Below are 27,053 nucleotides of genomic sequence, written 5' to 3' on the forward strand. Positions count from 1 at the left end.
TACACTCATAAGACGGCGACAAATGACCAACGTGACCATGGTAACGTAATATTCAACTATATTAGGAGCTATATAGCACGGTGGCACAAGCTATTGGCTGTGCTGCTTGGCGACTGAAGCATACAAGCCAATAAGCTGGCAAGTCAACGGCTCATGCACTGCATCACTCTACCTTCTCCTTAAAGGACTGTAGATAAATAGGGAGAAAAAGAGAGAGGAGCAAGTAGAGAAAAAAAAAAGGGGTGAGAGGGCAGTTAATGAAGGCGGGGAGTTCCCACATGGTCGTGCACTGGAGTCAAATCCATTTTTATTTTGTTTGTTTAAAGTGATAAATCTGGCAGACAAGAGATTAAATGCTCCGACCATGTGATGACGGCTGAAATATGAGGTTAGTTTGTGTTTTCGGCCCTAACAACCATGCATGTATACATACACATATGTACAACTGAATATTATTTCTATCCTCCAGTCCATTTCAAATTTGAAGAAAAGCATTTAAGGAGGTTTTTTTCTTTCATACAAGTGTGTATGTGTTCATGTATGTGTTCACACATGGGTCCGTGGGAGTAGTCCACATATTAACATATGAGCGCATGTACAAGCAAGTTAAGGAAATGTTGACATGGTTTGTCCAGCTGATCCCATTTATAGGATTTTTTTCATCCATTTCCAAGAAACATGGAGATTCTTAGTTGCCACAATAGGTTTTACTGTTAAGGGTAATTGAAAGATAATTAATCCCCTTCAACATCAGGTGTAGAATAAGTCTGTTGTTGTTGGGTGGGAGGGGATGAGAATAAACCTACCTTGGACATCTTTGTTTTGTTGTCTCCAGTCAAGAAAGAGAGGTTGTTGATTTCATTCTGCACTACAAAGTTCTGCTCTTCTCTTTTAAAATTCTATAAGAACAAAAAAAGAAGGTAATTAATAGTGAATCAGTGATGTTGATGCACTAATTTATTAAAACATTGGAGACGTGATCCCTTACATGTGACTTGCACCAGAGGATGAATATCTCCGCGACCATTCTGAAGAGCTCATTGGAGTCTGAATCTGGTTCTTTGAGCCATCTGGACCTGCAGCACCAGAAAAGAAAATCACTTCTTCTGCAGACGGTAACATTTTCTCCACCATATTCCTGACGCTCAAATATGTCAAATACGGCAGCTCACTCAGCTGACCTGTTGTTGTCCACGTAGCGGATGAGCATGGGGTAAAAGGCGTACAGGTCTCTGCAGAGCACAGCAAACTCGTCCAGGATGAGCAGCTCGGCCTCCTGCGTGTCTCCTTTACCGTCGGCCTTGAGAAGCTCTTCTTCTGCCACCACCTTCACCGTCTTCTTCTTAAGTTTCTCCAGCGTGGGGAGGAAGTGGCTTTTCAGCAGGTCTGCTCGAGCCTTGCTGATGATGGGTTGCACATAGACTAGACGACAAATGATTTAAATAATTATCATCAATATCATCCAGAGGTGTCAAAAGTATTCACATTCATTACTCAGGTAGAAATATAGATACTAGAGTTTAAAAATACTCCTGTAGAAGGTGAAGTATCAACTCAAGTTTTTTACTCAAGTAAAAGTATAAAAGTACTGGTTTCAAAACTACTTAAAGTATAAAAGTAAAAGTAATGTAAGGGGGAAAAAAGCAATTAAGGACAAAAGCCATTGAAAATGAATGCATCTTAGTATAATGCAAATATATTAAAGAACCATATATGTGTACTATTGAGCATTAACATGTGTTTCAGAGAGCAGGAGATATGATGACTAGTTGCCTATAAGTATTGTAATGGTGCAAAAAGTCAAACTTCAGAGGCGTGTTATCATTTATCCTAACCTTTATTGGAATGTACATCCAAGTTTAGTTGCAGGAATCTGAGGCAACGGATGTAAGAACAAAACTGGACAAGAACATCTGAAACAACCACAACCAAATTCACTCTATCCGGATGGAGCAATTTAACTGGATAGTTTTTTTTTAAAGGCCGAAATGAAATAGAGTAACGAGGCTGTTTTTAAAATGTAAGGAGTAAAAAGTACAGATAATTGCGTGAAAATGTAAGGAGTAAAAGTAAAAAGTTGTCTGAAAAATAATTACTCCAGTGAAGTATAGATAACCAAAATTTCTACTTAAGTAAGGTAACAAAGTATTTGTACTTTGTTACTTGACACCTCTGATATCATCATATAAGTAACGTTCCCGACACAGATAAAACTGTCTGCCACCCACCTGCAATTCTCTTCATCCATGAGGCCTCATCAATACCCAGGTTGTTGTTGAGGATCTTCAGGATGTTGCCGAGGATGAGGCTAAGGTGCTCTGAGGTGACGGTGGTGCAGCAGACGCTCCCCCCGCTGGCGGGTTGGTTTTCAGGCCCCCTCTCCCACCAGTAGGAGAGGTAGTTACACAGCATGGGCAGCACCACTTCGATCACATGAGGCATCTCTGTGTACCTCGCGCCAGACTCGGCCATGTCGTTGATGTCCTTCATGAGGCCGTCCAGCCGCGGCATCCCCGGACACATCTCCTCCACGGAGTCTCGTATTCCTAGGACTGAAAAATTACGCAGGGTAACGGTCATGAGGATAAGAGTCTGGTAGCTTTTACTTTGAAAGAACTGGCTGTAACTCACCAGCTCGATCTCTGGCACTCTTGGTGTTGAACACGGAGCAGGGGTTGTACGTGTTTAGCAGAGGTTCCAGGAAGGCTACAGGCATGGCCCCGGCCAGCGTCGCCAGACACTGGCCGATAGCCGGCAGCTGCCTGAGAGACACGAATTGTATTAAATGGGAAAAGGTTTCTTCGCTAAAGTTCTGCACAATTTTAAATCTTCAGATACCTCTCCACATAGATGTTTTTCCCAGTGCCCAATGCGTAGAGACTGGTCAGGATTCGATAACAGGACACTTGGACATCATCCACTGGGAAGATGAAAAGAGAAAATTAGGAAAATGGTTTGACCCTTCGAGCTGGTATCAAGACAAACTTCCAAGCCACAATAAATAGGCAAAAACTTAAAAATGCATCAATCCAGGACTGTGTCTTAAAAAGACATCTGATATGAGGAGAGCAGCTTGTGTATGAGGGATGCCAACCCCTGAGAAATAGTCCAATAGCTTGAGTAAACGTGGCTTGCAGTCACAAGCACTTATATCATCATTACTTCATCAAAAAAAGGCTTTTGATGCCAGCATTTTTGCACACACGTCACCCTCTATGGCAGAGCGGGACTGATTTAAGTGTTGTGGAAACCAGCGTCACACTTCACTCTAGGTTTCCGCAGCCTTTCAAGCAGCTACGTTTGATCATCCCCGTGCTGTTCAGACTCACAGAGCAGGTCTACTCCAAAGTGGTGTTGAGTGATGTGCTCAAACAGAGCAGTTAGGATGGGGAGCAGCGCCACGGTGGTGTAGTTGATATTCTGTGACACGCCTTTCATCTGTGAGCGGGAGTGCGTGAACTTCCCCAGCTTCAGGTTCTCAAAGGTCTTCTCCAGGTCCTCCGCAGCATTTTCAAAGAAAGTCCTGAGCCCCAGCCTCACCTGCTCCGACCCCGACTTCATCACTGTCCTGTTGGAGTGGATGAGAGCATGATAAATGACGGAAAACAAATGAGTATGCAAGCCCAGTGGATATTCCTCGTCACGCAAATATTTAGCGTCTCACAGTCTGGAAACATTTCAGTCATGAGCATCAATGTGACCTTGCAATAAAATATGAAATGCTCATCTAATGAACAAGGAGAACATCTAAATTCAAAGTCAACGCTCAAGCTTAAGGACAATATGAAGCAGCACACTATATTAATATGATTAGTGAGTTTGTTTTCAGCATTTCACAGTTCATAACAGTATAAATGAATTACCTAGTGTTGAGCCCTGATGTATCATGGAAAGGAAGGACAAATGAAAAACAGTCTGCAAGCATCAGCTGGAGCTCTTCAGAACAAACAAGACACAATAATGCACTGTTGATTTGGCCTCATTACAGTATGTGTGCGGCGCTTTCACAAACAGCGCACTGTCTCCAAAGAACACGGCGAGCCTCGGGCAACATGTGCTGCATGAAATCCGTGCTGCATATTTAAAATGCCAGAGGAGGCTTTTTTGTTAATGCCAGTGCATCCCATAAGAATGATGACTGAAAGGAAACACTCACAACTAACAAGTACCTCTTTGGGTTCCAGATGAGGCCCGGACGACTTGACGGCGACGGGGCTGGAAATGGCTTGCAGAAATAGCTCATGTTTGTCTGCCGTTAGCGTCAAACTGAGGGGCACTTGAACTTTTTTATTTAAAAATTAAATAAATCAAAAAACCCAGTCGTGCCAAGTTCCTTGTGTGCACTGGACTCTGCCTAATTTGCACCCACCTGGTGTCCAGAGTGTGTGCCAGGATGTGCAGACAGCTGACCATGGTGGTGGAGTCGCTCCCTACGAAAGACACAGGCACGTCAGTATGACATCAACACTGGTGAAACACAAATCTACTGACTTTCCTGACTTGCATTGATCCTCCCTTATGGCAGATCTGAGCATGCAGCAATGTACCACCCACCGCTGATCAGCATGCAGTCCATCACCTCAGCTGGATATATGATGCAGTATGCAGTCAGGTTACTCACATATGTTTAAACTAACAAGGTCTGTTTCACCAAAGCCTTTATATACATCTCCATCCTTATCGGCTTCTTCTGTGATAAACCTCGACATACAGGTGTCAACAGTACTCGAGTTGTAAAAAAAAAAAAATTAGGGGGGGTGGTGGATTTTATCATATGGGGACAGATAATTTGTGCTGAATATAAATAATATAATATATTACAAATAATAGCACTGACCAAAACACCTGCAGAAATACTGCAGGAATGACATAGCAGCAGTTAAATGCAGCCTTCTGTAAGCTTTAAATATCCACCGGGCTTACATCAAATACATCAAAACACAACAATAAAAAACAGTTTTCTGAACTTATCAATATGACTCTGTCCTTCACAGGATAAGTAAAATGGATCACTGCAAAAACCCAAAACCCAAAAGAATATTTGTCTTATTTCCAGTTAAAATGTCTCATTTTAGTAAAAAAAATCTCATTACACTTAAAACAAGACTCATCACTGGAAAAAACAACAATTTTCATCTATTTCAAGTAGATTTTCACTTGAGATAAGTAGAAAAATCTGCCAGTGGAACAAGAATGTTTTGCTTGTAATAAGAAGATACATCTTGTCGCACTGGCAGATTTTCCTACTTATTTCAAGTGAAAATCTACTTGAAACAGGTGAAAATTGTCAAATAAGTGCATGAATCGCTACATTGCAAAATAGTAGTAATAACACATTCATTGATGAAATGATATAAGGGATGGAAAGGGGGGATGGCAGTTTTACAGGAGGGATGATTTGGACCGTTTTTATTTCAGGGGGGATGATTTGGACTGTTTTTATTTCAGGGGGGATTCCATCCCCTCTCATCCCCCCTCAACTCGAGTACTGGGTGTCAACCTTAAGGCAAGAGCCATACCAACACACATCCCCACACATTCCCGACCTCCTTACCAAAGAGGGAAATCCTATGTCTGACAAGAGCTGCCAGTTTACAAAACAGGCTGGAGACGTGAAGAAGGGAAACAGAGAGGAAATCAGAGTGGGTGCATTCATGAATAGAAGACTTGTTTCTCTAACTTTAGTATCGTGCAGTGTTGCGGTGTGTGTATAGTAGTGAGGTGCTACCTGGTGACCATCTCCTTCTCCTTGTTGGAGGCGTAGCCACTGCTGCTCAGGTTCTTGTTGGGGGATGAGAGGAAGTACAGAGAGTGGTTCTTGAAGTATTGGTCGATGAGAGGGAGGAGAACCTGAAGGAGAGCAAAAAAAAAAGTTTAAGTAAAAGACCAGATCAGGTCAAAGGAGGAAAAACATGTGCCACTTTCTTACTTTGGCAAAAAACTTAATTTCTTGCTCGTGAGGTGACCTGTCTGTTTTTCCACTGGCGGCCATGGCCTCTGGATTGAGAGGAGGGGTTTCGCATTAAGCAACAAGCTTTCTGAAAGTCTATTTTGAGTCTGTGTCATGTTGTTATACCTAAGTGGGCAATGAACTCCTGAGCTGAGTCAACATACTTGAGCAACTTCTTGAGGAATTTATAGGCAAACCTTTTCTCCATGGAAGAGGAGTCCTGCTCCAGGTCCTTCAGACCTCTGCAACATTAGAACATATTATCTTCAAATTAACATCATCCGGGCATAGCATCATTTGATAAAGCACTCCACCAAACACTTATTGAAGGGCTGCATTAACATCAGGAACATGCTCTGCGCGTACTGACCTTGTGATGCTATAGCCGTTAATTTGCAGGAAGCGGAAAAGGTCCTGAGCCTTCTCTCGATCACGGGCTTTCTCCTTGGCTGTCAGCGTGTCGTAGGGAACCAGCAGGTGATGCGTTCCCCCACCTGAAACCACAAACAACCCTGAGCCCAGACATGATTAACTCCGTCTGTCGTCCGAGTGGCCGTGTTGGGGCAGAGATGAAGTGGAAGCACCTCAGCCCATACTATTCAACTCAGACCAGCTGGAGACACACGCATGCATGAAACTTCATTAAAAAGCAGCAACAACACCTATGCTGCTAGCAGTTTATTCCACCCACACGCAAACATAAATAGTCAATGTCTCTGTGCAGTATTCACTCCCGATTGACTTCATTCACCATTCACCTCTGCTTCCGAGGTCACTTTTTTTCTTCTTGGCCCAAATGTTATGGTAATTCTCAGCTACCGCCTCCACCATCCCCTTAGACCAAACACAACAAGAGACAAACTCAGTGAGGAGCGCATCTTACCCACATTACCCATTCATGAAACATCCCCCTTTTATCTTGCATTCACTAGAGAGGCCCTTTGAAATATAAAAAAGAAGGAAGGACAGAGACAACAAATCTACAATCACTCACCTGCAGCTCTCTGGATAGAACAACGCTACTTGTGTCTATCGGGCTCGGATTAAAGCCGTTGGCCTGGGAATGGAAGCAGACTTACGATGAGACACTCCTTGCTCTCAGCTGTGAATCAACACTTTGATAAAACAACATTTCTGGTTCGGCAGCTTTTTTTTTTTGTTCTGCAAAAGATTACGAAGTGTCTTATGAACTTCTGTTCCTTCTGAAAGAAGATTAGCAAGAGAAGTACTTTTTGCTCCAAAATAAAGCAACTACTAACAAGTGGCACTGCTAAAACTCAGAACATGCAAAGCGATAACAGCTGTAAGCTTTGAATGATGATTTTCAGACTCGGCTTAAGCTATTACAAATAAGCTGTGGATAAATACTTGAAAACTGGAATTGTTCTCTCAAAAACATTTTAACAGGGATTCATTTGAGCATGAGAGAATATATTTGTGTGTCTGAACTCAAATACGGTAAAAGTGCAACAGTATCACTTTATTTGGAATCTACATGGTCTGAAGATGTCACATTTGCAGGTTTCTGTCATGCCACAGGCCAGCTTAAGGCAGAATTAATCATTATTCTAATATTATATCTTCAAATCATGCTCCGCTGTAGTATGTAGTAAGTCAGAAGTAAACAAGACTCCTGATTTTATTGAAGTTGGAAATTTAAAAGAAAAAAGCTAAGTATGTTATCATAAATGTTCTATTCCTGCGGGGTGATGCTTGAACTACCTGTGCATGAAGCAGGGAGCCGTAAGAACCTTTTTTTGGCTGAACATCAGCAGGAGAAATCTAGATATTTGAGAATAAACCTTTAAGAAAAGTATATTTCTATCAGTTTAGTGTGTGCTGATGTGAGACCAGTTTGCTGGGTGTACTGTAAGATGCTGGACATGAACTTTACCTACAGCTTACTCGTGCTGAGGATTGCACTCAGTCCTTTGGTAAGACGTCCTCCAGGGGACATGAATAGTAATTTTGGACCGACATACATTTGCATTGTCATGTAAAGCTGGAAACTGATCTCAAAGTTGCCACAACCCCCCTGGAAGAAACTGGAGTAGCACACTGCAACTTTACTGAATACTTTGACTTTCTTACCTGTGAAGCCTGAGATATTTTTCTCATTTTCTCATTCTCCCTCTGCAGAGACATGCTCTCCCCATCCTTTGTCCTGTCCATGCTCCAGCCCATTGCCAGCATGCTCTTCAGGGATTCCCTGATTGGCCATCTGTAAATCTCCTTCTCCTGGAGCCAGTTAACAGAAATGGAAAAGGAACAATAAACTAAGACTTAAATCTTCTATAAATCATCTATTCAGCAGGGCACACAATTACCGTACCTTCTCCGTCAGAGCTTTGTAGGTCCTGAGCTGAGGGTGAGTCTTCGCCTTCTCGTCCACGCAGTCTCCATACCTCCAACCCAGCAGCACCTTAAACACAAGGCGGCAGGGATGCACAACAGTCAAAACTACCCAGAATATTTTGATGCCTCCTGCTTATTGTGTCAAAACCTAAAAATTAGCTCAACGATAAAAAATAAAGGAGTCATGAAAAATGTAGCTTTTGCCCATCTCAGCTCCTGTTATTCTTAAATATCCAAAGACTAATTACTACTTTAGTGATTACTGTATCCCTTTTGGTTATAACATCAAGTAAGCATCACTGAAGGGAGACTTTTTACTGAAATGTCCCCCAGCTGTTTTCATGTGCTGTATTTCTTCAATGCCAGACACTTTTAGTGCCCTGTCCTTTTCTTTCAACACTCATGGCCTGCTATGAGTCTGATACTGCTCCATTTACTACCCACTGTGACCCTGGTGGACGCTTTTATCTTTGACCTTACCTTCTCTGCAGACCATTTCTCATGACAATGCTCAGCATATTTGTTGACAAAATGCTCCAACTTCTCTGGAAGAGCAATACTAAAGGAAGAAGAACAAGAAAAAGGGTGACAGTGACTAAATGCAATTGAGTCCAAATGCACGTTGGTGCAGTCGTATACACATATATTGGGGATTCAATGTATTTTGTCAGGTTAATGGTGCATCTTTCACAGATTTCTGGATCCAAAGGGGTCTTACTTTGCAGTATTGATGGGTTTAGGGTCAAAGTTTCCCTGAGCGTCTATAGAAACAGGCTTTTCCAAGGTGGTCATAATAGAGGCATCAACGTAGTCGGGTGGCAACGCTCCAGCTATGGCACTGAGACAAGGCATGGCCATCTTGAATAGTTCTGGGTCATACTTCTGCATGGGGAGACAAAAAATTGCTGTTAACTATGTAATTGATTCCCTGAGACGTTCTGTATGAGGCATTTTACTCTCAGTGTGATCTGATGCCAATTTAATCAGGATCTCAATAAAGCTGTACAATTATTTTTGCCCACCACTTGTAAAGGGCGAGCATTAACTGCACCGCTTACAAGTTATTTGTGAAAATGATCCCCTTGTGCACAAGTGCATATTCAAATCAATGAGATTTGTGAGTTCTGTAGAACTGTTCACTTCTTTTGAAGCACTGTTGCAGTTATTGCGGCAAGTAAATGAAAATGATTATGCAAAAATGAACCCAGGGGAAAAAAGTGGCAAACTTTCAAGGTGCCTCACCCTCTGGGAAAGAGAATCAAACACGCCCCAGAAAATCCTCTTGGTGAGCAGCAGCTCGTCGTCTGATGCTGTACCGAAGCTGCCCCAGCCCGACGGGAGACAGTAGTACTTCCAATTCTGCTCGTAGTGGTTGGTCAACAGCTAGAAGAGGCAGAAAAGTCATAGGGTAACATTTAAAAACAATAAATATACTGAATTTATGAAATAGACAGTTGGTAACAGGAAATAGCACACCAGATTATCAAGCCCACCACTCTGTTATACTCCATGCACCTCTGAGTGTGGAAGTGTCAAAAAGTAAGGACGCCTGTATTAATATATTACATATTATATATTATAGTGATAACTCCCCATCAAGCTCACAGGAAAAGCAGGAATGAAGAAAATGAAAAACCTGAGACTGAAAGCAGTTAAGAGACATACAGGAAGACACTAAAACGGAGCTGCACAGACATGCGGGGAGGGCAGTATGAGACGCAAGACGATGAATGCTAAAGCAAAGAAGAAAAAAAAACGCATTTAATAAAAGAGAGGAAGGAAGAAATTTCTGCCAACCCTCAGAGGCATCTTGCAGTATTCAGTCAGCAAGGGCACATCAAAGACGAGGCGGCACAGGAGCTGCTGCAGCATAGAGGGACGAAGGTGCCTGCAGATTAGGGTGAAAGGAGATAAGACTGCTAGTGCCCCTGGGCATCGTCAGATCTTCAGACTCTGACCGAGCCTGTCACACTGACTTGAAAGGATATTTAGAGAAATCTGGCTGTGAGTTATATAAGAATGTTCCTCAAAAGCTGATAAAAAATATATAAAAAATGTGCTGTTCATCTTTGCTTTTCCTGCCTGCTGAGATAGAGAAACAAGTTTTATCACTGGCTGTAAAAACTTTAACCCTGTGCTCCTCACATGCAAATAGACAGCAGGCACTCCTCAATGGCGTCTCTCTGCGCCTTGGTCAGCGAGCGGCCCTTGGAGAGGCGGTAGATGGTGTGCAGGGTGGAGTCGATGAGGGTGGCGTGGTGCTCCGTGCCGGCGAAGAGAGGGGCGCAGCGAGTGAGGAGGGAAAGCACGGCCGAGCCGATGTATCGATTCATAGCCAGGGCCGTCTCGGTGGTGCAGAGACCCTCCTGCAGCGTGAGGAAACACAGGTCATACGGCAGTGAGGGAGAATATATGAATGTAAGGGAAATAAAGAAGGTAAAAGAAGACAAAACCCTGCACTGTTGCTACCCTAAAGACTTGTTCACATGACAGGAGTAAATTAAGTGACTGTCAGTGCAATCAGGACGACTTCATGCCTGACAGGAGACACGCTAGCCGCAGGTTGAGTGATATTCTTAGGTGTTGCTGAAATAACACGGTTGCTGAGGCCAGATGACAGCCTCAGGGACTGTCGGATCAGATCAAAGATGAGTCATGTGAGATATCCAAGCAAAGAGTTGTCTTTGCTGTCAAAAAAGACGCAAAGAAACCACAAGTCCCAGAACAAATAGGCCGGAGGAAGAACGTCCATCAGCAACCACATAAAAACCTCATGCACAAACCTGACAGATGAAGTTCATCTTTGATGAATATAAATCTTGGGCTGGGAATCCTTCCGACTCTGATTTAACCACCTGAAGACACCCTTAAAGGACAAGCACACAACACCCACTGACTACAAAACCAACACGGGAACACGACAGACTCCTAATCCTTCAACCAGCTTCCTAAGATCCTCAGATCCCCATCAGATCCAGTGAGCTGCTGATGTGAGGATAACAGGGGGATGACGGGACACTGGCAGACGTCTATGGTGTCTGTTCTGGTGGTGTGGGGGACACCTACAGAATAATGTGCACCGTTTGTCTCACTGTTGGTTCTGATCCTGTTATATTGGTTTTCTATTACAGATTTCCTGAATATAGGATTTCATTTGATTTGATTTTTATTCGTCTCAAACATGCACAAGCATAAAACAAATGGTATATCGGTCAATGACGTGATGCCTATATTTTCTGAAGAACAGATTTTTTTTTTCAATTCAAAAAAGGTTTAAAGGAGCCGTCTGTAAGAAATGGCCAAAACTGGTACTGCAGTCACTTTCAAAATATTGTTGAGCGGCGTGTCCCCCCCCCCCTCCTCCCCCCGACCAGAGGTTGCCAGGTAGGCTGCAGAATGCAGCAGGAACGTAGGCTGCCATGGCTGCGATAATTAGAGCCGAGCTGGCAACCCGGATGCCGAAACAATACTGACTTGGTGATTGGGAGATAGGTGGAGGGTGGAGCTTCAGAAACAATACTGACTTTGTGATTGGGAGATAGGCGGAGGGTGGAGCTTCAGAAACAATACTGACTTGGTGATTGGGAGATAGGTGGAGGGTGGAGCTTCAGGCCAAAACAAAAAATGACAACATAAACATCAGTTGAGGCTGCAACTCCTCTTTTTAAACTGGAATATCCTGGCTTGAGTGCTGTTGTCAGTGACATAAGTATTTGAAATGAACATGATTTTTAAATGTCTGTTGACATATCGGGGTCATTTTATGATTCGTTTTATTATTGCTCTTACATACAGCTCCTTTAACCGGATAAAAAATACCATATATATGAACTACCTGTCCCACATATGGACTCACTTGAATTTTACAAAGAATACTAGTTATTTGGGATTTTGTTGTTGTTTTAAGCGTCAAAATGTCATGTGGCGCGACCGTCCGACCATGACTCTTGTTTTGAAAACTTTTTTTGAAATCACTCTAAATGTTTTTAAATCAATCTTTTGCCCTATCTGGCATGATTTACGAACTGTATTGTAGTGTGTAAGATTGCAACACATTTGTATTTATATTTCCATCATAATATACAAACAAAGTTTGACTGATGATGTCCATTTTATGAAATATCATGTGGCGCGACCATTAAAAAAACAACCATTTTTGTATAACACTGAAAACTTGTAACAAAAAGATGTCAAGATGTTAAGGAAATTAATTTATTTTAATATGAATCATGATTGCACCACATGACCTTTTTTAAGGCTAGTGCCAATTTATCTTGAAAAAAAACTCTGAAATCACTTAATTTAAAATTTGTATACGAATTTATAAAATTGACCTGTTGAAAATCCTTATTCGTCATTGACCCATATATAATAATGTAAAAAAAAAAATAGCACATTGCGATGAAGTGCAAGTTCGAGAAGGAGCTGAAGGAAACAAAGCTTATCAAGTTCAGCCCCCCCTTACATTGTCATATAGTATATAATACAATTATATATAAAATACAATTACACACACACACACACATATATACTGTATATATATATATATATATATATATATATATATATATATATATATATATATATATATATATATATATATATATATATATATATATATATATATATACATACATACATACATAAACATACACATCTATACATATATACGGCTGTGAGTTGCTTCTCCTCAGTTTGTCGTGCAAGTTTCCTGTCTAGCTCAGTTGTAGGCTCTTTGTTATTAAAGGCTTCTTTCAGAGCATTCCTGGGTTTTGTCAAGAAGTTTTAATAGCATGGTCGGCTTTTCCTAGTTGACTCTGTGACGTCAGCTCTACGTACCGTATCCAGGGAGGTGGCTGCCCTCAGGTCGGGGAGGAATCCCACCTCCAGCAGGTGAAGCAGGAAGCTTTGATCTTCGATACCGTACACCCTGTCTAAAAACAGCACTATGGGGCCTTTGTGGTCCGGGCAGAAGCTGGCCGACATGTCTGGCTCGGTCACCGACCCGTCTGAGAAACAGTGAAGCAGACACAGAAAGGCGCAGTGTTTGAACAATGTAATTCCCACAGGTGGGAAATGCCCAGGGAGCCGTCTCGGTACGGTACGGTACATAATGGCAAGTCTTTTCTGATTAGGAGGACCGTGTGTATTCATTAGAGTTCTCTGGTCCCGGGGCCTCAGCTTGCTGCCTTTTTTTTTATCCTTGCCGATAAAGCCGGCGTTGCAATGCTCACAGCAGCAAATTTAAGTGAAGAGTCTTGCCATGCTTATGCAGATCAATCAACAGAGCGGCCCTGTCTTACTCGGAACAGCAAAGCGCTGTGCTTCATAAGAAGGTAAAATGAATGAAATCAATACCTTTCTGTTTGTGAGATATCACAAGTGTGGCATGTAACTAACAAGTATGTGCTATCTGGATGAAGTAAGATACAGAAGAGCGAACATTTGATCATTACCTTTGTTGGTGATGGGCATCTTGAGAGGGATGCTGATAATCCCCACAAGGTCCTCAGTCGGCACCAGAGAGCGAAGGATGGCGCGGATACGCAGAGCTTCACCTTTCCCCTTGTTGATGAGCTAAATCAATGGAAAGCAACATGTATTAAAGAGAAATCAACAAAAAAGTTCTGGAAAAACTACGAAAATGTCCCAGCTTTGGTTAAACATACGTGCATCTCAGGCGCACAGCGCCCCAAAAGGTCAATGAGCGCGGAGTAGAATGACATGATGGCGTTGCCCATGTGGACCACCTCCTCCTCATCGTCACCGTCAGCAGATCTACGGGAGAGAAATAAAGTCCGGGGATGAGGAAGCGGCCAGACGAGTAGAATAACATTTTTAAAGGTCATCCCAGCAAAGATGCAAGCGCAGACGGGTAAACAGGCCGGCCCGCAGCATCAACGAGAGGAGATTAATTTGATTTTTATTGCTTACACATCCGAGCTGAATCCCTGCACGGAGCCCGGCAGGTCCAGCGCAGGCGTCTCCGAGATCTTAATAGCCTCCTTCATGGCAGCCAGCAGGCCGTTGCCTCCCTCGCCTCTCAGAGCAGGTCCGAAGCACTCCGGGCGACGGATGAGCAGCTTGACAACCACGCTGGAGTTCTCCTCCACGCTCTCGCCTGCAACACAGACACAATGGCACACAAGTCCGCCAGTTCAAAACAGTGCAGAATTTCCACACTTGTGAGGTTTTTCTACGTGTTTACATAAAAAAAGAGGGTGAGATGGATACATAGACTGACTTAAACATGACTTACCGTTGACGAAGACAGCAAAACGCAGGAAGGACAGATAGCGTTCTCCTTCTATCGGGTTCCACCCGATGTCTGGGTAGCGTTTAGCCAGAAGCATGGGACAACTCTGAAGGCCACAGCCAGCAAGGTAGGTGACCACCTACAGATACATGACATAGGACAAGGGTCAGCAACCCAAAATGTTGAAAGAGCCATATTGGACCAAAAACACAAAAAACAAATATGTCTGGAGCCGCAAAAAATGAAAAGTCTTGTATAAGCCTTGAATGAAAACAACACATACTGCATGTATCTATATTAGTTATAACTGGGGGAAGATATTTTTTTTCATTATGCACTCGAAATGTCGAGTAAATAGTTGAACTTTTCTGGAAAAAAGTGGAAATGTCGAGTAAATAGTTGAAATTTTCTGGAAAAAAGTGGAAATGTTGAGAAAAAAGTCGAAATGTCGAGAAAAAAAGTCGAAATGTCGAGTAAATAGTTGAAACTTTCTGGAAAAATGTGGAAATGTTGAGAAAAAAGTCGAAATGTCGAGAAAAAAGTTGAAATGTCAAGATTAAAAAGGAAAGGAAAAAGGAAGAAAAAAAGGAGAAAAACATGAAAAAAAGAAAAAGAGAAGAAAAAAAGGGGGAAAAAAAGAAGAAGAAAAGGAAAAAAAAGGTCAAACATTTTTGAAAAAGCTCCAGGGAGCCACTAGGGCGGCGCTAAGGAGCCGCATGCGGTTCTGGAGCCGCGGGTTGCCGACCCCTGACATGGGATATGTCACTTAAAGCTCTTAACAGGACAATTGAATCTTTGGTCACTTTTTTTTTTTTTTTAAGATTTTTTTGGGCTCTAATGGCCCTTTATTGAAGATGCAGACTGGAAAGGGGTAGAGAGAGAGAATGGGGACGACATGCAGCAAAGGTGCGCAGGCCGGGATTCGAACCTGCAACCGCTGCAGGAGGAGGACTGTAGCCTCAGTATATGAGCCGCTGCTTAACCAACTGCGCCACCGAGCGGCCCGAATCTTTGGTCACTTTCAACATCCCATCAAAACACTTTCCTCAAACAGAATAATGCCACGTTGTCCTACCTTATCCAGGTCAGGTTCTTCCAGAGCCAGGGCCAGGCCGTTGTTGTCCATCACGGAGGACGCAGCTACATCCAGAGGGGTGGATCCCCTCATAGCCGGAGAAGCTGCAACACCAATCACACACAGGCTCAGCTGCACGTACATCTGTACGACTACCCAGTAGCAGCGCACGCGCTCCACAAACATCTCAACTAACAGCAGAGGGGGGTATTTCCTCTCCGAAGTTGTTACCGGCAGCTCATTTCCAAACATGTGCCAAAGATTAGCATCAGCACTTTGCTCTGGATGCATTAGTCATTTTAAGCATCAAAAGGGTTCATGTGTGTGTGTTTATAAACCTGATGTTTGGATTACATTTTTGCTGCCAGCTTTAAATCTCCAAGTCCTCAGACGTAGCAGACACAACGCGGGTTTCACCCACCTAGACCCACGCTGCTGTTCTCCAGCAGGTAGCTGAGGTGGTCGAACATGGCTTTCTGGTTCTGGCGGCTGATCCGGCAGAAATAGCACAGGAAGCGACAACAGCTGGCCACCATCTTCGGGAAAGCAATTTCCTGTGGGTTTGAATATATACAAACTAAGTAACAGCTTCCCTTAGGTTTGACTTTAAAGGTTTGCTGCAGTCTGCTCCCATGCTTCCACTTTAATGCAGTTTTACCTTTAATGCAGTTTCATAATTGGGTCAAATGTAATATTTACTCATGTCCAGCTACCAATAGAAAAAACTGTTGTTATACCTGTGACTTGTCTGCTCCGAGCACGTTGACCATGACCTCCATGACGGTCTCATGCATGCCCAGTATCCTCATTAGGTTCGGATGCTGGTAGAACACCTTGTTGTTCATGATGTCACTGGAAAGATAAATAAGAAACTGAATATATTTGTTACAAAATGTGTCATTCATGTTTTGTCGCATTGCAAACGTGACTGGAAAATGAATCCGCGTCGGTGACTCGTCGAGAAGCCTACCCCAGTCCATCAATCATGAGCTTCTCCTCCTCCTTCCCCATGCGGACAGACAGCAGAGATCTGATCTGACCGAGGGAGGCCAGAAGGTTGATGGTGTCCTGGACGGAGGCGGCGCTGATGGTATAAGTCTTCCTCATGGCCCGGAGCAGCTCTCCAATGCTGTCGTACTGCCTCCTCAACAGGCTGAACATCTTGCGGACCAGCTCCGGGTCCTGGATGTGACACTCTTGGGCCCAGCTGATCATGGTCTGAGAGATGAGCTCCTTTAGATTTGCTGAGGAGCAGGTAAAGTAAAGATACGTCAATGTCATCTTATTGATGTAGCATGAGTGAAAGCAAAGTTTTCCAATGTTTGTTTGGCACTGGAGGTAAAATTAGTGAGGAGTGTACATGTTTTCAGTGGACGTCATGTCCTGACTGCAGTCAGGTCCATAAAACAACTGGAATCGTACTGTGGATTTGGCTCAATATTTGCAGAACGCACTCTCAAACACAACAAAACCCAATCAAATTAAAAGCATCAAAATAAAAAAAAAGCAAAACAATTTAGCAGTCTAATTCAAAATGAAAACACACAGCAAAACAATGTGTTCGAGAGGGAACAGGAGGAAGCAGAACGCTTATTTAGTCCTGTTCCTTCCTCACAATATCATATCATATATAACCTATAAAAAATTAAATAAAATTAAAAGAAAAGAAAAGAAACCTGAATACATCATTCAGAAGGACTAGTGCTTTTGAATCTGTCTAGTTTTATATATATACATATATATATACATATATATATATATATATACATATATATATATATATATATATATATATATATATATATATATATATATATATATATATATACATATACATATATACATATATACATATATACAGGGCCGCCGTGTGCGAACCGTGCGACACGGGGCCTCGCGCTATGGGCCGTTTTTTTTTTTTTTTTCTCGTTTTTTCCCTTATAAATATCAACAGTCACGTTCCATTACAGACCTAAATGTGTACTAGTATGTGCATATCAATAAATATATGTGCAATGATGCGCGTGTCTGTTGTTCAATACAACTGATCAGATCAAGTGCAGACACAAGGTGCTCTGATCCAGACGGTTGGAGTGTGGAACAAACTGTCACAACATGTCGAGAGAACGAGACAGATTCAGGAGTTTAATGCCTCTCTGAAAGGCTTGTTTGATAAATTTGTTGGAAAAATCACCGTTCCGACCGGGTCTCAAGCAGCCGTGGGGCGTCGAGGCAAGCCAAATGATGATGAGGCAGGGGAAGGTATCCAGTATTTTGCTAATTGGAGAGTTAAAATTGCGCATATAGACACCCGATCCGACCCGAAAAACCCAAAAGGGCCCCCCCCGGCCAATTCGCACAGGGCCTCGCAAATCTCCCAGACGGCTCTGTACATATATATATATGAAGAAGCCGATAAAGAGCCGATAGAGTCCTTCTTTTCCATTCCATCCCAAGCAAAAACAGTTAAAAAAATGAGCATTCGAGATGATCTGGATGTTCATCACTCCACATGACGTAGACAAATTCAAAATATATATATATACATGTACATACATATATATATTGATTATTTCAAACCAAAGCAAATTGTAAATATTGCTTGTATGAAACACATTACTTAAGACGGACTAAAAATAAGTGTTTTGCTTTCATAATGTGAGGGAGCGGCTAAGTTTTCCCTCCACTAGAGGCTAAAAGGTCAGATCAGTGATTGCTTTAAATGCACATTGTTTATTTTGTTTATGTGGGCATGATTTAACTCCTTTCTGTTTGAGATCTGCTTCCTAGGGGGCAGTTCATGGGTGCACACATGACTGCAGCCAAGGACCCCAACTGGGGGAACCATCATGCTGGGTGGACTTAAGGGGATGGAGGCGTTGTTTTGGTTTGTTTTCTGGAGTTTAGTTTTGATTTGTATGTTAAGTTTGAGTTGTGTTATACTTTTGATGGTTAAATGGGTTTTTGACTTATTGTTTCTAGTTTGTAAATATTGATGTGTAAGGTGTGTATGTGTGATTTGTGGGGTGGTTTGTCCTGCATGTTTATAATGGGAGTAACTGGAGTTGACAGGTGTTAATGTGGGGTCAGGTTTGAGCTACCACTAGTTGTTTTCCAGTTGGTGTTGTGTTTTTGGATTAAAAACAATCAGAGCTCTGGAAATTTTTTGTCCGTGCCTGGCTTGATTTGCTCTTCACCTTTGCTCATCCTGGTCTAAGGGTTTATTGCATTATTTCAACATTACACATAAGAAATAACGTTTCTAAACATTTCGAAAGTACCTGTTGTACTTTTTTAGATAAACATTCGGCTTAATGATTTACAGATAAATGCATTTTGTTCTATTTATATTTTGCATGGCAACCAAAAGTTTGGGAAACTGTTTTCCTATGCTTCTCTGCTTTTGAGTTACTGTTCGAAGAATTAAGAAAAATAAGGTGTTAATTTCGATTTTAGATCTTTCCATGACCTGGATGACTGAGAATCTGTACAAACACACTAAAGAATTCATTTATACTGAATAATTAAAGCCCGTAAATTACCTAAATGAGCCTACATCGTCACGCAGCTTAGGACATGGACAACAACACGAACAACACAATAAGACTCTCACGTCACACTCATGTAAGAGAAAAATAAAAATGACCACATTTAACAAAATCACATAATTAAGATTTCCATTTTGTGTCAAAGCCTCTATAACAAGTTGGCACAATTAACTTGTTGACGCTGGCGTTAGCATGAATTAAGTTTTCTTCTTAGACTGACGGCCAAGTGCAGGGAGAGAGAATCAAAGTAGGAAAGATTTGAGCCATAAAAACATAACGGTAGGTTAGAAGATGCTGAAACGATGGGGGAACAACAGAGCTGGGCCATAACCTTCACAGTGTTATTATAATAAGTTATGTGCTAAACTATATTGCCTATAAAGATCATCAAAAGTGTGCTGGAACCATAAATTGCCTATACTGGACAAATAATACCTGCATGTGACAACACAGTTGCTAAAATTTACAAGCAGGGAAATGGAGAAGATTTGATTTGGTCTTTAAGAGCTGTCCGTATTATCGTGTAATCCTTACTATCTGTTCCTAGTCTTAGGAAGAAAATTAACTGTAACCTTCTCCATTTAGTGAGGTGACATTAAGAGGAAACAACCCTCCTTACGGTGCTTCTGCCATGAACACACACACACACACACACACACACATACACACACACACACACACACACACACACACACACACACACACACACACACACACACACACACACACACACACACACACACACACACACACACACACCATGGAGACATATTTACACACAAGTCTTAAGAGCTATTGGATATTATACTGAGAGGATGTCTACTTGACTGGGTGCTCCTGTTTTTACACACCAAAGCCTGAATACTGATGATAATAACAAAAAAGACATGAGACATTAAGAAAACAAAGAAATCCAGTCGTCATGAACAAAAAGCCCAGCAGCAGGTCGGCGTCGTACAGCTCCACAAGACTTCCCCTTTTAAGGTAGAAAAATATAATATAAAACCTTTTCTACAAAGCTTGCAAGCTCATTCATTAAAAAGATAATAAAAGCTCAGCTTTTGTGGTGACGTGAAGCATTTATTTGAACAGCTTTTATGTATTGAAACTGAATCAATAGTTGGTGTGGGTGAGGGTATAGATAACAACAATGCGAAAAAAAGACATCAATTAAACAATCCTCTACCATTAAAATCCACAGACAAATATAACCCGCAAGTGTGTGTTTTAAGACGAGGTGACAGATTTGTCTGTTTCTTGACCGACAGGAGGAGCCAGCAGAGTGACAGCAGTGAACGATCCTGCAGCCGAGAGGCTCGCAAGAGTCAGAAAAACAATACAAGCCCCAGTCTGATCCAAAATGAGAGGTGACATTTCATCCTCTCAGCCGATGCTTCACAACACCTGACTCTCACGTCACGCCGTAAAACACACTCGCTTGCTAGCTCTCTCATCTTCTGCTTTATGCAAAGTTACACTGATGTAAGCAACCACTCCCACACTTTATCTCACACACGCATTGATTTCTTCAAGGCCAGTCGTCATGGCTAACCATTAAATGCCGCTGCTGGATGACCCTTTCATCCGAGGTAGAAAACCTCTGTGCTGCTTTTATTTCATTTTTATAAAATAAAAGGCCAAGGCAGTGTCGGCGCCTGCATCCTCAGGGTCTCTGGGAGGGACATGATGTGATATGTAGAAGAACCTATAGCTGGAGTTGCAGCACTAGATAAATTATGGTCTTCTTCTCCCACCATCCGGAAACCTCCTAATTTTTAAATAAAAGCGCAAATTATAAATGTTTTATACACAAAAGCTCTTCCAGTTATGATTAAAACACATTTAGTTTAGACTTAAATAACTCAAATATTGTTCTGGTAATTACGTTGTTTGGATCGACTTTGTTAGTTTGCTGATATGCTAACCTTTCTCATTTTATTATCTTAACTACCACAGGATAGATGACTTGAGGCTATTTGGAAAAAACAGCATACAGACCTCTGCATCACAAGCTCCCCCCAACGTGTTTTTAACCAACTACTAAATGTCTGATGATGTATTGCTTTACAGACACGCTTTTCTGTTTTTCCTTCCCTCTTTTCTTCTCTTGTTAACGTTCAGATCTCTTTGAGCTGCTACCGTTGGGCCCGGGGTGCGTACTCAGTAAGAAAGGATAATGTTTAAGTGTGAGGACTAAAACATAGACCCGATTCCGACCTGACTTTAAAATAAAGCAGAGGAAATCCGATCACAAGAGGCCAATGCTGTTGCAAGTGCAACAGGACAGCCACTAAGCGGCTGGATAACAGTGATAATGACTATGTAGGAGGAAATATCTGCATAGTTTTGTCCTTTATTACAACCACAAACTTACAGGAGCACCAAATCTGACACCTAAATACCTTCTTAAATAAAAGAGGTGGCCTTTTATACCTGCTACTAAACGAAAGGTCGGAAACGTTCCCTCCCAAAGAGGTTCACTTTCCCAACAACTTTAAAACAATCCACAAATTATTCAAAGTTTACAATACAGGCATTAGTAAAACCCTAAATTACTAAAAATTGTTGCAATAATAATAAAAAAACGACTGAGATACCAAACACTGACAGCAACAAAGGCTTGTCTTGGAACCTGAAGAGGCTTCAGGCCCTGGGGGGAAGCATTTTGACTGAACACCCTGGAGACGACAAAGGACAGGCGAATGAATCTCACTTACATCCAACACTTGATACCGTCAGTGTGGTTACATGCACATCTAAATCTGCTGTTGGCAACAATCTAGCTAAGAATTAAACTGGAGTTTCAGAGAAATCTGAGTATGCATGCACGAGAAGACAATCGATTATTGAGTGAGGTGCGTTCAACTCCGCAACGCTAGGTGGCGCCACACGCACGTTCACTTTCACGTTGGCATTCTTCCGGTACAATTAGTAAACAAGCAGAAACATGGACGCTAACAATGCAGCAGCTCTGTAAGTTTCGTACATACTAAGCCTGATCATGTTGCAGGTAAGATGCACACAAAGTCTCCCTCTTCTTTTTCTTTTACCTCGGTTGGTTCAGCGTGAGTTGCGTATACATGGCGGAATAACTCGGATTAGGACCGCGTTACCTGGCACTAATAGCTCGATGTCAAGAGCTTCAGTTTGTTTCGACTACAGCCCGACTTAAGTCTATACACGGCTTTTAAAACTTCAATATCAGTCGGATTAATGCAACAATTCGACTTTCTGTTCGGGCATGTAAACATAATAGCTAATCACTGACAGCCGTCAGGCCACCCAACCAGCTGTGAAACCACTGGACGTCAGAACTACATGAAAATTATACCCAATAAATTTTGAATCCTGAGGATCTGTGCAAATGTTTGTCTGTGCACATGTATGTGTGCACTAAAGTGCAGAGTAACTGTAGTGCTGAAAATGCCTTACAGCGCAACATTAAAACACCTCCCAAACACAAAGCTTTGCCACTTCAGTAACGAAGGAGTTCGTTGTTACAGCGAAGTCTGAACACATTCAGATCTGATTATCACTTGTTTTTTATCACTTTTATCACAGGTCTTTGCTTGCATTGTGTGCAGCTTGAATTTTATTATTGTATTATCCTTTGCAGAATAAAGCTGGGAAAAAATGTAGGTTGTGGTGGATTTTCTTCAGTTTGTTATTTCCAGCTTCCTCTTCTGTGTGCGTTTTCTTTCTTTTTTTCCTGCGAGTTACACCTCGTCATTATCAACTTTTGCCAAAATAAAAAATGAATTTCGGAAGCAGAAATGATGTACGTGTTTATCTGCAAACAGACGCGGAAGGTCAGATCTGATCACTCAAGTCACATTTGAGGAATATATTTTAAAGTAAACAGAGTTCGAATATGAACTCAGAGCAGACAAACCTTGAGATTAGAAACTCCAATTTTACAATTCTAGACTGGGATTTTAGCAGTTATGTTGATTCAAGTTAAGTAAATACAGGGCAACTATAAAAACAAATGTCACCACTGCATCATCATTACCATGAATAACCATGGCAACGTCAGCTAAATGGAAGCGATCCTCCTACTTGTTTCTGGCTACAACTATGATCTTTTATTCCTGACAAATTTGACAATATTTGTCTAAGGAAAAGTGGCAAAGCTGCGGTGGTAAAGGAAAGAGGTGGCGTGGGAGGAATTGCAGATAGGTTCAATATTTTATGACTTTTTAAATATGGCATAATTATATGGCATTTGGCATCAAGTACAGTAAGGCCGCGTTCAGACTGCAGGCAAATATCCGATTTTTAGCCCATCCAGATTGAAACTGGATGACTCTTTTGAAGTCTGAACAGTCCCAAACCGCATGATATCCGATTTTTGCAAACCAGATCGAAACCACCTCCGGGAGGTAGTTTCATATCCGATCCATATCGCATTTGGGCAGATGGCTCGCAGTCTGAACAGCTCCAAACACTCAGATCGGATATGACTGTCCCAGATGCTCCAAACCACCCGCCCATTTCCAGTTGTGGAGCTACTCATCCTTTCACAGAGAGCATGTACAATCTCTGATGTCACGTCAAAAACTATTATTTGTAGTTTAAGTGTTGCAAATTCACATTACAAATCATGTTTTAATAGCAGAAAAAAAGACTGCATTTCCACGTAGGTGCGGGTCGCGTACCCTACGCCGTAGGCTCTGCGTCGGTGTAACGCGGAACCATAAATCAGCCTTCAGTCGCGCTGTGAGCCTGAACCTGCAGCCCGTCAGCCCCTCTCCTCCTAGGAGGAGAGGTTACAGAGCGGGGCTGCCAGTTATTAATTGCTGGTTCGTTTTGTTAACTCTGAGCTTTGTTGGTTGGTTTGTTAGTTTTCCTGTGGTTTTGTTCTGAACACTTTTCTCTGTTTCTCATTTTGCTGGGACGTCGGGTCCCTCCGCTGAGACACAACTTTTGCGGTATGCGTTCATTGTTATGTCTAAAAATGATGCGCAGTGCCGACCCAATCAGAAACGGTACAGATATTTTGGGATTTTTTTATATATATAAAAAATTACATGACTTCACACAATACACGCGCTGGGTGACGCCTCCGCTCCGACGTCGTTGCTACGGCAACCCATCAGATCAGTCAATGATGTGGCCCAGTCTGAACAGAGCCAGATCCGATATGGACACTTGCTAAAAACAGTGTGGACAGTCAGCCCTGAAAATCGGATATGAGAAGAAATCAGATATATATCAGATTTGCCTGCAGTCTGAACGCGGCCTAAGGGCACGGACACAATTAGTGTTTTGTGTGACATCCGGAGGGATCAATCGTGTATGAGGGCTGCGGAAGTATGCAGAAAAAAATGATGGCAGTATGGGGATCTGGATAGTTCACCTGGTTGAGCAGTAGCTATAAACGGTCCTCATGCAGCCAGACCAGGTTTGAATCATGGTTTGTTCTTTGCGTCTTCCCCCTGTCTCTGCCAAATTAACTGTCTCACTTCAATGAAGGCCGCCAGAGCTACAAAATTCTAAAGAAAAACGTTTTAAATGCAGCATGCCAAACAAACTATTCTGAGCCTTTCCCGGTACAAATCTGCATTCTGACCGCCGCTACCTCTTCAGTTAATAATAAAAGTACATGTCCTTGTTCAGATGTCTGCAGAATGGGTCTCATCAGTATGATTGTTTCAGCTTTGTGTGAAGAGAAAGAGGGAACAAAACCTACTTTCAACCAGGTTATGTTTCCACAGTAAGTTACCACGGTGACAGACTGAGTTTAAGTTGCCCCAGTTTTCGAAATGGGCTTGAGGTAACCTTCCTTATTAACTCCAGCCTTTTTCCACTTAGATTTCTACCAGAAACAGAAAACCTAGAGTATCCCTCATTTTCAGTTCAACATACTCTCAGGACTTTCAGAAACAGGCCACAGATGTGAATGAACACAAGTGTGACTGGATTTCTGAGGATGCATCTTAATGGCAGGTTTAAATGAGGGAAATCAAATCCCCCTCCTCCTATGTGTGAATCCCTGACACATACATTTAAGTTCCAGTAGATATTATGGACACTTCAAACAGACTCATTTAAAAATGCGTACAGCTTGAGGTTATCACTTGTGGCCAAAAATCTATGAAATCGCTGTTTTATTTACCAATTTTTATTTTACCATTGCTTTGGTCCATCACAAGACACCTGCAAAACCAATGACACCAATTATCCTCAAATGCTGAGCAGATACACAAGTATGTGCAGCGCTTCATGCCCTTAATATCTTGAATTACTGGGACCAGCTGGTGAATGTTGAATCACACACCCTCTGCTAAAACAACTGAAAGGAATAATGAAACTGTCTCCGCCAAGATGAGACAATCAAATACGGCGTCCAAATCATGCATCACAACACAGCTATTCAAATGAAAAGATTCATTTGTAATCATCCCAAGCCATCAGATGATGCAGAGGCAGATACAATGATGCAACGCTCCTGAGCACGTCTGCCACTGAAAATGAGTCTTCTGATCCATCAGCCCCGAGTCGACACCCCCAAGAGACCGCCATTCCCCCTGACCAAAACAATTTGTTCCAGTAAAGATGCTCTATTTCCATCCCGCTCTGCTTCTTAAAATGCGCACAGTGGCTACATAAACTGTCCTGTCAGGGTCGCGGCTAATCCCCGCGGAGACTGCCTCTCCTTTTGTTGTCTGCAGTCAGCAGCAGAGATTTAGGCTTGATATTAATTCTCTATATTTCGAGTGGACCTGGACTCTTGGGACTGTTCCAGAGGAGGTAAAATAAACTATTTCTATGGGTTATCGAACGAATGTGCTGCTTTTAGTGCTGGAACAGGGACATTTATTTGTGTCTGAAAATTCCTGCAGTCGGTGGGAACACATTCTGATGAATGAATCCCATAATATCCAGCTGTGAGCAGCAGTTTTATATAAAACGCTTGCCTTTAATACTGATGGTCACAAGCAGTCACTTAAAAGTCCATGTCAGCTAGCATATTAAAGACATCTTGTTTTGTATTTATGCTTTTGTCGCACCTCAGTAATTGAGAACGGTACCCGGAATGACATCCTCATCCTTACATGTCTTTCCCATCTACAGGTGTGTGTCAATTTTCTCCTCTGTCTTTTTATGAAAATGCTGATAGATGAGCCTCTCCTCCTCTACTGCGCTACAACAGAAATTTAAATGGAAATGACTGCGATGAAGAGGCTAGGTTCATGTGTCGGCCGTCTCTCCGTCTTTCTATTCATCCATCCGTCCATTTTTTTGAGAACGGCTTGATTATGTTCAGAGTATCTTAAAGGGGATGAAGCATATCATTAGATGAAAGGAAGTGTAGAGCCTGGGGGGGTGGCCAGTTCATCAAAAAGGCCATACAAAGACAAATGAGACAAAAAAAAAAAAAATACATTATCACACCAACAGTCATCTTAAAGTCACCAAAAAGCCTTAATTTCATTTTCGGAGACTATAGGAGGAGCAAGGCACAAGGAGAACTTGTAATCTTCCCCATAGAACGGTCGAGCCAAGATTTGAACCAGAAACTTCCAGCATGTAAGGTTAACCGTCACTGTTCACGTGACCCCGCACACAATTACATGCAAGGCTGAAGCCCGGTTCGCACTTTCCATCTAAGCCCACATTTCATATCGCAGTCAAATTTGGGAGGTTGCCGAGGCACATCCGAGTTTGATAGGAAGTCATCAACTGCTGTGTCTGAAAGCTTCAAAGATGTTTGTGAAGCTCACTGGTGCTGCACGCACTCCTCCGGAGACTGCAGGGAGAGGAGCTGCAAAGAGCTACAACAAATTTGCAAAAGACGGAGTGAAGAGAAGCAGCAGCAGCGAAACCTGACGAGGAGCACAACAAACAGACCTGACAGAGAGAGGC

At 42.2% G+C, this 27,053-nt stretch overlaps 1 protein-coding gene across 9 annotated transcripts in view; it reads right to left on the minus strand.

Moving 5' to 3' along the window:
• Nucleotides 1–27,053, minus strand: part of LOC133462280 (ryanodine receptor 3-like) — a 139,807-nt gene that overhangs the window by 27,326 nt on the left and 85,428 nt on the right. For 6 of the 9 annotated variants that reach the window (XM_061743445.1, XM_061743441.1, XM_061743440.1 and 3 more), the window contains 32 exons: nucleotides 16,607–16,880; nucleotides 16,374–16,488; nucleotides 16,058–16,190; nucleotides 15,637–15,740; nucleotides 14,565–14,700; nucleotides 14,240–14,426; nucleotides 13,975–14,083; nucleotides 13,762–13,882; nucleotides 13,145–13,314; nucleotides 10,451–10,671; nucleotides 10,103–10,193; nucleotides 9,548–9,688; nucleotides 9,024–9,187; nucleotides 8,786–8,864; nucleotides 8,283–8,372; nucleotides 8,042–8,188; nucleotides 6,945–7,007; nucleotides 6,709–6,784; nucleotides 6,321–6,444; nucleotides 6,077–6,192; nucleotides 5,930–5,997; nucleotides 5,729–5,850; nucleotides 5,555–5,604; nucleotides 4,370–4,430; nucleotides 3,330–3,568; nucleotides 2,839–2,920; nucleotides 2,632–2,762; nucleotides 2,229–2,552; nucleotides 1,182–1,422; nucleotides 989–1,076; nucleotides 807–899; nucleotides 173–187 (listed from right to left, as the gene is read on the minus strand). In XM_061743445.1, coding sequence (XP_061599429.1) covers nucleotides 173–187; nucleotides 807–899; nucleotides 989–1,076; nucleotides 1,182–1,422; nucleotides 2,229–2,552; nucleotides 2,632–2,762; nucleotides 2,839–2,920; nucleotides 3,330–3,568; nucleotides 4,370–4,430; nucleotides 5,555–5,604; nucleotides 5,729–5,850; nucleotides 5,930–5,997; nucleotides 6,077–6,192; nucleotides 6,321–6,444; nucleotides 6,709–6,784; nucleotides 6,945–7,007; nucleotides 8,042–8,188; nucleotides 8,283–8,372; nucleotides 8,786–8,864; nucleotides 9,024–9,187; nucleotides 9,548–9,688; nucleotides 10,103–10,193; nucleotides 10,451–10,671; nucleotides 13,145–13,314; nucleotides 13,762–13,882; nucleotides 13,975–14,083; nucleotides 14,240–14,426; nucleotides 14,565–14,700; nucleotides 15,637–15,740; nucleotides 16,058–16,190; nucleotides 16,374–16,488; nucleotides 16,607–16,880 — 4,175 coding nt within the window. The remainder of the gene's footprint in view (nucleotides 1–172; nucleotides 188–806; nucleotides 900–988; nucleotides 1,077–1,181; nucleotides 1,423–2,228; nucleotides 2,553–2,631; nucleotides 2,763–2,838; nucleotides 2,921–3,329; nucleotides 3,569–4,369; nucleotides 4,431–5,554; nucleotides 5,605–5,728; nucleotides 5,851–5,929; nucleotides 5,998–6,076; nucleotides 6,193–6,320; nucleotides 6,445–6,708; nucleotides 6,785–6,944; nucleotides 7,008–8,041; nucleotides 8,189–8,282; nucleotides 8,373–8,785; nucleotides 8,865–9,023; nucleotides 9,188–9,547; nucleotides 9,689–10,102; nucleotides 10,194–10,450; nucleotides 10,672–13,144; nucleotides 13,315–13,761; nucleotides 13,883–13,974; nucleotides 14,084–14,239; nucleotides 14,427–14,564; nucleotides 14,701–15,636; nucleotides 15,741–16,057; nucleotides 16,191–16,373; nucleotides 16,489–16,606; nucleotides 16,881–27,053) is intronic. The other 3 variants (XM_061743443.1, XM_061743444.1, XM_061743438.1) reach the window with 1 other exon arrangement.

This window comes from Cololabis saira, chromosome 16 (assembly GCF_033807715.1).
Source record: "Cololabis saira isolate AMF1-May2022 chromosome 16, fColSai1.1, whole genome shotgun sequence".
In the NCBI taxonomy this organism is placed as follows: domain Eukaryota; kingdom Metazoa; phylum Chordata; class Actinopteri; order Beloniformes; family Belonidae; genus Cololabis; species Cololabis saira.